This window comes from Chrysochloris asiatica, unplaced genomic scaffold (genome assembly GCF_000296735.1).
Source record: "Chrysochloris asiatica unplaced genomic scaffold, ChrAsi1.0 scaffold00252, whole genome shotgun sequence".
Lineage (NCBI taxonomy): Eukaryota > Metazoa > Chordata > Mammalia > Afrosoricida > Chrysochloridae > Chrysochloris > Chrysochloris asiatica.
The window spans coordinates 4,165,949-4,175,932 of record NW_006408770.1 but is presented as its reverse complement, the minus strand read 5'-3'; the positions used below and the strand labels follow the sequence as shown (position 1 = coordinate 4,175,932).

General features: G+C 39.3%; 1 protein-coding gene across 2 annotated transcripts in view; it reads right to left on the bottom strand.

Annotated features, from left to right (window-relative positions):
• The window catches only part of ATP7A (ATPase, Cu++ transporting, alpha polypeptide), a 266,921-nt gene that overhangs the window by 71,437 nt on the left and 185,500 nt on the right, over positions 1 to 9,984 (bottom strand). For both annotated transcript variants that reach the window (XM_006873741.1, XM_006873742.1), the window contains 5 exons: positions 8,202 to 8,329; positions 6,257 to 6,411; positions 6,024 to 6,158; positions 3,992 to 4,186; positions 2,217 to 2,399 (listed from right to left, as the gene is read on the bottom strand). In XM_006873741.1, the coding sequence (XP_006873803.1) occupies positions 2,217 to 2,399; positions 3,992 to 4,186; positions 6,024 to 6,158; positions 6,257 to 6,411; positions 8,202 to 8,329 (796 nt within the window). The remainder of the gene's footprint in view (positions 1 to 2,216; positions 2,400 to 3,991; positions 4,187 to 6,023; positions 6,159 to 6,256; positions 6,412 to 8,201; positions 8,330 to 9,984) is intronic.

Here is a 9,984-nt window from a genome sequence, read left to right as displayed (position 1 = left end):
ATTATTCCTCTTCATGTTATCCAACATGAATCTTAGACTCTCTTCGGATTGTTTTATCCTTTTAGCTGCTTGCTCTTCTATCTTGGCAGTATTGAGAGATTTGTCTTCCAGCTCACTAGTTGTGGCTTCCATCTCTTCTAGTCTGCTCCTCTCGCCTTTCAGCCTGTTGTCTATTTGTTATCTTGTTTTTGATCACCTGGACATCTTTTTGCAGGTTTTGAATTGTTTCCAGTGCATTGTCAATCCTATTAGATTGTTCCTGCAACACTTTCGTTACTTCTTCCTTATTTTCCTCTACTCCTTTTCGGAGTATTTGAATTTGTTTCCATATCAGTCTTCTGAATTCCCTCTCAGGCATATCTAGAACCCACTCCTCCTCCTCTATGAAGCCTTTGTCTGTCTCCAGCTCATTTGTATCTGCTGCTCTTTTCTGCTTTTGGACATGCTTCGATAATGTTAATTGTTTCTTATTGGGCATGACTATTCTTATTTTATTATAATTATCGGTAACATGATCAGGAGATAGCCGGCAGACGGGCTGCGGATGGGCAATTTGGGCCTCAGTTGGGCCTGGGCCTTGGCGGTGGGCCATTTGAGCCTCAGGCGGGTGGGCTGAGCCTAGGGTGGGCAGTTTGGGCCTCTGGGGGCCTGGGCATCAGTGACCGGGCTGCAGGAGGGTTAGGCCTCGGGCAGGCGGTTTGGGCCTCAGAGGGCCTGGGTATCAGCAGCTGGGCATCAGGTGGCTTGGGCCTCGGCAGGCGGGTTGGGCGGATTGGGCCTTGGGGGGCCTGTGCCTCGGGGACCGGGCTAAGGGCGGGTTGGGCCTCAGGGGCCTTGGGCCTCAACGACTGAGCTATGCAGCGGGTTGGGCCTTGGGGGCCTTGGGCCTCGGCGGCGACCAGGCTGTGAGCCACCTGGACTGTGCGGCAGGTTGGCCACTTGGGCCTTGGTTGGGCCTGGGCCTTTGTGACCAGTCTGTGGGCGCGTTGCGCCTCAGGGGCCCTGGGCCTCTGTGACAGGGCTGCGAAGTGGGTTGGGCCTCGGGGCCCTGGGCCTTGGTGGCGACCAGGCTGTGGGCCGCCTGGGCCGCGGCGGGTAGGTGATTTGGGCCTTGGTTGGGCCTGGGACTTTGTGACCAATCTGTGGGAGGGTTGGGCCTCGGGGTAGGCCTTGGCCTCAGTGGGTGTGTCTGGGCCTTGGGAGGGCCTTAGCCTCAGTGGGCGTTCCTGAGCCTCAGCGGCTTGGCAGAGGTGGGGGTAGTGGCTGCAGGGATGTGGTGTCTGTATCTGATGACGTAAAAAAATGCCTCTCTCTGTCTCTCTGTACTGTGGGTACCCCAAATTTCCTGATATCCGCGCAGATATCCCTCTCTATTATTTCGGCTTTGTTAGTTTATGCTTTCACTCCTCTGGAAATGCAGCCTTCTAAACGGGGTTGCTCTAGTCCTGCACTCCAAGCTCGGCAGGGGGTGGAGGCACTCGCTGGCACGGGTGCAGGAGCCACATGCAGGCATGCAAAAGCTCAAAATGCGTGTAATTCCTCAGCAATTTGATCTTTTAAAAAAACGAGTTCAGAATGTTGAAATATAAGATCTTATGTTTGCTCAAAGACTGTCTGTCTGCTAGACGGAGGTTTCCTTTGTGCGATTCCACCCCTTTTCCCTGGAGCCTGTCCTACCTGAGCTGTCTGGTCAGGGAAGCGCCGGAAGTCTACCCTTTCCTTTTTTTTTTTTTTTTGAGCCAATTTATTATTTAGGTACAAGGGATTAGTTTCAGTTCAAGGTTTAAAAAAACATCTCAGTCAGTCCAGTAGGTTTAGTCTGATTTCTTGTTGTTGCTGATTTTTTAATTTGAGATTCTGGTCCACATTTTTCTCCCATTCTTAGCCACAGTGCTTATCCTACAGTGCCACCAGGACCCTAATAGAATTTGGGTCCTGGTGGCACTGTAGTATAAACACTGAACTTCTAACAACAAGGTTGGCAATTCAAACCCACCAGGCACTCCTGGAAACCCTATACAGGGTTACTATGAGTCAGAACCAATTCAATGGCACTTAACAATAACAACAACAAAATCACGGTCCATCTGTTGTGGCCTTGCTTTGGATGGCTTTCTATTTCTTAGGACTGGATTTGATCTTTGGGTAATGCCTACAAAAGATAACTATGCTAATAAACACGGCGGGTGGGGGGTAGTGACAACAAAAAACTGTACCTGCTTGCAGTATTTGGTTACTGCTGCTCCTAGAGGGTGTTCACTGTTACTTTCAGCTGTTCCCACAATGGCCAAGATCTTACTGTATGATACTCTGTTACTATCCACTAGCACCTTTACTTGATTCACTACTGGGGTTCCATGGGTAATGGTTCCAGTCTTATCAAATACCACTACCTTTACCTGCAAGAAAATTAAAACACAATTAAAACACAATGCACCCATATGACTTGATAATCATTAGTATCAACTTTCCAGAAATGAAAAAACTGTTTACTTTGGCAAATAGCTTTCTATCCATCTCTAAATAAACTAACCCATTGACTATCTTGAGAAAACAAAAGGTAGAATTAAGGAAGAAATACTCTTGGTTACAGATAATAGTCATCATTTGGAAATGTTCAACAACTATTTAATTATGCTAAATGACTGTGGGTACATGTTAAACAATTAGAGTTCATTGTTAAGGGTTGACTTGTTAATAGGTGATCAAAAGATGCCTCTAATGCTTCCAGGGAAAAGAGAAAGGTTGTCAAAACGAATGTATTCTACATTAGTTGTGGAAAACTGGCCAGTAGGCAGTAAAGGCTAAGTAATTAAATTGAAGTGAGCACCAGATAAAACCTGCTGGATTGCTTTGGTTATATTGTATTTATATTAGGGTGAGAAGAGACAGTTTAGTGAACCAATGAGCATAAGAAAAGGGGAAGAGTTTGGAATTAGGAACCTCTTGAAAAATTTAGAAATATGAACCATGAAAAATGAATAATCTGAAGAACTAAAATCATATGGCATCTAAATGCAAAGTATGATTTCGGACTAAAGAAAAAAAAAATAGCTGTAAATGACATTAGTAAAACAATTGAGGAAAATGGAACATAGATCACAAATCACAGTATTATAACAATATTAACTTATTTTGATAATTCTAAGAGAATTCCCTTGTTATTAGGAAACACATTGAAATGTTTAATATCTGGAATCTGTTTTAAAATGGTTCAGTAAAAATGTGTGTGTGTGTGTGAAAGAGAGAATGAGAAAGGAAACAAGCACAAAATGAAAATAACTGGGGGACCTGAGCAAAGGCTATACAGGAGTTCTTACAACTTTTAAGTTTGAAATTTCATCAAAATAAAAAATTACTATAAAATTAATAGCCTGAATTAGAAGGCTAGAAGAGGTTCCAAATTTGTTCTCTGTTTACTGCATGGATCTGTATATCGTTTATAACTTCATAATAGGATCATAGTAATAGAAGTATGGTTTTAGTTGAATTCAAGTAGCCTTGATTGAAACTATTATGAAAATCCTGAGATCGTGGATTAAAGTCATAGCTCTAAACTGCCAGCTGATGGCAGCAAAGACAAAGAAGCTGAAATGTAGTAATTAAAACAGATTTCTCCCTCTGAAAAACACAAAGAAAGAAGGAATCAGACACAAGAAGACTGAAAGACTTTGGCAAAATTTCCTCGGCAAATACTTATTTTATCTTCTTGCCTTAAAGACCGCCTAATCTGAGTTGGGATAGGAATCCATCCTTCCCACATGAGGATTTGCTGTAAAAGAGTAGGCCTAGAGTAGTCCTAGAGATCCTAGGTAACTAAGGCCAATATGGAATAAATTCAAAATCAACATCTTTCCTACCTCAACCCTCTGGACAACCTCAGAAGGGGCTCATTTTATGGACCATGTAGAATTAATTTAGGACACTGCGTTTCTCAATAAGGACATTATTGCTAGTTCAGACAAAATAATTCTTAGTTCCTAAGTCTTACCTTATGAGCCATTTCCAATGGTTCACCACCTTTGATTAATATGCCATTTTGAGCACCTACTCCTGTACCCACCATCACAGCAGTTGGAGTGGCCAGACCCAGCGAGCAGGGGCATGCAATGCAAAGAACTGTGATAGAGGCTTGAAAAGCAAAGCGTATTATCGTTTCTGTTTGGGAGATACTTCTATTGTAGCCCTTTAGAAGAAAGGCATACATTTTGGTTATTGATTTAGAGTTGTATAAAACAAAAGGAACAAAACTTTACCCTATTTAAATAAACGCACAATTTTGAAGTTATATATATCCTAACTAGCTACCAACATATACATTTTTGTGACTAGTAAGAAAAATTTACTTTTTAATTTTATACATAAGAAATTGTGGCATAGCTGGAAAACATGTCAGTCTTAAAATTAAGATTTCATTTGTGCTGATTCCATAGTTATAAACAATTATATAGTTACATATATGCAAAATTCCACTTTTTTGTCCCATATTGAAAATGTGCTCCTATTAGGGACTTCGAAGGAGAGCTGAAAACATGCTACATAATTCTTAGCAGATATAATCCTGAACAAATAGTAGAATTCTGGAGTCCTGGTGTGGTGCTGTAGGATAAGCAGTGAGCTGCTAACCATAAGGTTAGCAGTTTAAATCCACCAGCCACTCCTCAGAAACCCTATACAGGGTTGTTATGAGTTGGAACCAACTCTAAAGCACTTAACAACAACAAACAACAAGATCATGAATTTACTTGTCAAATTATTCTTTAAAGACAATTTTTATTTTTAAAAGTCACTTGTCATACAAAGGGAGCTTAGTCACATTTCAACAAAATTCCTTTGAATTATAACATTGTGAAATGAGTATCTCTGCTAATTAAGTTTAGTAACATTATTTGTTCATGTGAGTAAATACGATTGATATTTTTAAGAGAAATCTCCTAAGACCCCTTGGAATTCAAGAGAAAAATTCTTATAGGACACATATGCCAAAATACTTCCCAGCAATCTTCTTGTTCAATGTGTATTTGACCAATGTGATTCACCTAAAGAAACGTTTGTACTTTAAAGTATGAGCAAAACATGGAATAAAGTTTTATTTTTTTTATAATTTTATCTTGCTCTATAATTGAAGGAGCAAACAACATAAATAGTGAAACAGTATGGCTTTTAAAAACACACACATACAACAAAGGAAAACTTTGTTAATAGTAATGGTTTTACAGTGATAAATTCTTACTAAGTTATCAAGTACTTATAGTAAATGTTCATCATAGAGTTAAATGTTTATATAGAAAAAGGATTGGAAGAGATTTTCATATATATCTAGTCTTATGCTTTCATATATGTCATTTGTGTATATTTTCATGTAAGTTGTAAGGCTTTACACTAACTACAATCCTGTAACTTAGGTGTTATTATCCCTATTTTTAAAAAAAGAGAAAACTGAGGATAAGAGTAGTGACTTAAAGGCTATATATCTAATTTGAGGCACAGTCCTCTTAACGATACCATATTTGAAACTTTTATTGAACTAGACAAGCAGGCGATAGTATTATCTTAAATTTATAAAGCACTTAATAAATTACAAAGGGTCCCTAATATATTAACACTCACAACAACTTTGAGTTATGAAGAATAGGTATTGTTAAAACCTCATTTTGTAAATAAGGAAAATGAACTTCCCAGAGAAGTTAAGATCATACTGAATGGCAGATTACAGAGCTGAGATCCTTAGATTTTCCTCAATATATCTTTTAGTTCCTTGGGAAAGCAAAACGATGCTGTAAATAAAGTTATGTTTAAATTGTAAAAGTTTAGTACTTGCTTTTGGAAAATCACAGATCATAATGAAAAAAAAAAAATCTTTCCAAAAAGAAACCTTTTATACTTTCAAAAATATAAATGTTATTCTTATCACTCACCCATTCCACTCCCTTAACATATGGTAATTATAAAAGTTATTTTCTACTTAATTACTTATGCAGAAGATTAAGGAACTCAATAAAGAGTTCTTAGGAGTCACTTACAGGAAAGTAGGTTTCCACAATTTCAAAATTAAGAAATCCAATCATAATCCAAACCAAGAGGGTAGCAATGGAAACAAAAACAATAAAAGGAACAAAGTAGCCACTGAGTCTGTCTGCAAACTGCTGGATAGGAGCCTAGAATTTAAAAATAATAATATGTCAAAAGAAAACATAAAAACTAGATCAAGATATATGTTGAGAGGGCTCCAAAGAAAGTACTCATACTGTTTCACCTTTGATGTTTGTGCCTCTTCCACAAGTTTGACAATTTGAGAAAGGGTTGTATCTGCTCCAACATGAGTTGCTCGGATAAGTAGTGACCCATTCTGGTTAATAGAACCAGCAATTACTGTACTGCCAGATTTCTTAGCTACAGGCATTGCCTCCCCTGTATGAGAAGCAAAGATAGATTTAGGGTACATAAATGAATACTATCACAAGCATATTGTTATTCCTTAATTGTCAAAAACATATTTATAAAGGTGATTCCTAACTTCATGAAACAGAACCTAGGTGAAAGTTGCCTTCCCTTTTTACTCATATCAGTTCTAAGTCAAACCCAAAGATTTATATCTTCAAAAAAATGAAAAAAAAAAAAAAAAAAAGTGATTCCTAACTTCATGAAACAGAACCTAGGTGAAAGTTGCCTTCCCTTTTTACTCATATCAGTTCTAAGTCAAACCCAAAGATTTATATCTTCAAAAAAATGAAAAAAAAAAAAAAAAAAGATGTGCTCTTACTGGGAGAAACTTCAGAAGAGCCACCTTAGACTTAGACCATTAGGAGATTTTGAAAATGTGGAGGGAATTTTTGCTTATAATAATGACTGGAGGTCATGGGATACTGCTAGTGGAATTTAGTGGGCTAGGGTCCCAGATATTAAATATACTGCAATATGTAAGATAGTACCTCAGAACTAAGCACTGTCCTATCCAAACTAGCATAATGCCCCTACTAAGAAACACAGCAAGGAGCTCTGGTAGCATAGTGGTTATGAATCGGGCTGCTAGCCTCAGGGTCAGCAGTCTGAAACTACCAGCTGTTCTGCGGGAGAAAGATGAGGCTTTCTGCTCCCATAAAGATTTACAGCCTCAGAAACCCTTTACAGGGTCGCTATGAGTCGGAACCGACTCCACGGCACATAACAACAACAAGAAACACAGCACCCTAAATTAATTCCACATGGTCCATAGAATGAGCCTTTTCTACGATCATCCTGAGGGGTAAAGTAGAAAAAGTGTTATTTTTTTTTGTATTCCAAATTGGCCTTAATGTGGCGGTGTGGGTTGATGCACTGGACTGCATGGTTGGTTTTAACTGCAAGATCGGTGGTTCAGTCTCACCAGCCACTCTTCGGAACCAACTTGATGACACTTAAAAATATCTAGGATCTCTAGTACTATTCCAAGGCCTACTCTCTTAGAGCAGACTCTGATGTAGAAAGCTTAGAGTCCTATCCTAGTTCAGACTTTGCTCAGAAAAATTTGTCAAGATCTATCTGGCTCTACAAAGGAGCTCTGGTAGCGTAGTGGTTATGAAATGGGCTCCTAATCTCAGTCAGCAGTTCGAAACTACCAGCTGTTCCACAGGAGAAAGATGAGGCTTTCTGCTCCTGTAAAGATTTACAGCCTCAGAAACCCTTTACGGGGTCGCTATGAGTCTGATCCGACTTCATGGCACATAACATCAGGCTCTACTAGGAGCCCTGGTGGCACTGGAGCTAAGCACTGGGCTGCTAACCACAAAATCAGAGATTTAAACTCACCAGCAACTCAGAAAAAGATGGGGATGTCTGGCTCCACAAAGATTTACAGTCTTAGAAACCCTAAGGAGCAGTTCTACTTTGTCACATAGGATCACTATTATTCATATTTGACTCGAAGGCAGTATGCTTGTTTTGGATTATCAGGCTCTACAGCAGACTAAAACAACTTCCTTTGGTACTTAATGACGCTCAGTAAAGGGCTTTCAACAGCATAACCATAACCACAAATTAAATCTGAGGATATTCATTTCATACAGCCTGAAAATGAACTCATATCCTTTCATTGTTCATAATTTACACATTCCATATTTCTACAAATAACTTGACCTTTCATGGCTATTTTCATTAACAATTTGGATTCACTTCATTTTCATATGAAGTAAACATACCTGTGTTCACATTGAAGAACATACCTGTGATAAGGGACTCATCTACCATAGAATATCCTTCAATAACACGACCATCCACTGGAAATTTGCCTCCCGGAACCACTTTAATGATGTCTCCACGTTGTACAAGTTCCACATCCACTTGTTCTTCACTGCAAATAAATTAACATAAAAAGCATGTAGCTCTATAATTACTACCAGAGTTTTAAGCTATGAACTACTGTGTCTATTCTGTTCACAACTGATGAGTAAGTAGCACAGTACCTGACATAAAGTTGTTGTTGTTGGCTGACATCAAGTCATCCCCCCATTCATGGCAACCCCATGCACAATGGAACAAAACACTACCCAAAATCAATCAGAAGCCACTGTAATCAATAGAGGTTTTCATTGGCTGGTTTTAAGAAGTTGATTCCCAGACCTTTCTTCCTAGTCTGACTTATTCTTAAAGCTCCACTGAAACCTGCTCAGCATCATATAAGCATGCAAGCCTCCAATGACAGGTTGTGGTGGTGCTTGATGCAACGGCAGGAAATCAAATTGGGGTCTCCTGCAAAAAGGTGAGAATTCTACCAATGAATCACCAATGTCTCACGGTACACTGTTTGTTGTTGTTATTAGGTGCCATCAAGTCTGTTCCAACCCATAGCAACCCTGTATAGGGTTTCCAAAGAGCAGCTGGTGAGCTTGAACCACCAACCTAGCGGTTCAAACTAACTTTGCAATCCAGTGCATTAACCCACAGCGCCACACCAGGACTCCATGGCACACTGTAGACACTCTAAATATATGTTAGTCACTGAACAAACAAAAATGAGACATGTTTTAAATGATGCAATAGTTTTTATTTAACTGAAGAATTTATTTATTGTGTAAATTTACTTAAGGTTGGTGCAAATTGTGTGTGCGCAACTAGTAATCTAGATTTTGGTAGTTTTAACCCAGAATAGTGCTGCAGAAGAAAGGCCTGATTATCTCCTTCTGTAGAGATTGCTGTTGTTATATTGTTTCCCCTCAAGTACAAGGGGGGGGGGGAAGACCAATAAAAGAATTTCTTCTTTTTCCCTTTCACTGCCTTCCCTATATCCCAAGTCAGCACATGTATACACTCTGTTGTTGTTGTTGTTGTTGTTAAGTAAATTCTGACTCATGATGACCTTTTATAGGGTTTCCAAGGAATGGCTGGTGATTTGAACTGCTGACCTTGTGGTTAGCAGTCTAGTGCTTATCCAACAATGCCACACCAGAACTCTAATCTTTGTTGTTATTAAGCGTCATTGAGTCAGTTTTGACTTACAGTGACCCTGTCTAAGGTTTCTGACAAGCGGTTTGTGAGTTTGAACCAAAAATCTTGTGGTTGAAGCTGACTTTGTGGTCCAGTACATTATCCTGCAGTGCCACACCAGGACTCCAGAGGATTCCACTCTAGCTAGTGAATAAGTCTCCATTCCTTCCCAATGGTGGAAACCATCATAGAATGTTTCTTTTAGAGTAAAAACATTTTCTTGATTTTTCACAGCAGTTGTCTCATACAATATCTATCCCTTTGAGTTCAGCATGTCTTTCAGGTTCCTCCATGTTATGTGGTGTTCTGCAGATTCATCGTTATTCTTCAGTGTTGAATAATATTCAATTGTGTGTATATACCAAAGTGTATTCTACCATTCCTCTGTACATGGGAATCTAGACTGTCTCCATAATTTTATTATTGTTAATAATGATACTAAAGAACATTGTATTGTTAAGTGTTGTCAAGTGGGTTACACCTCACAGCAACCCTGTATAGGGTTTCTGAGGAGCGGCTGGT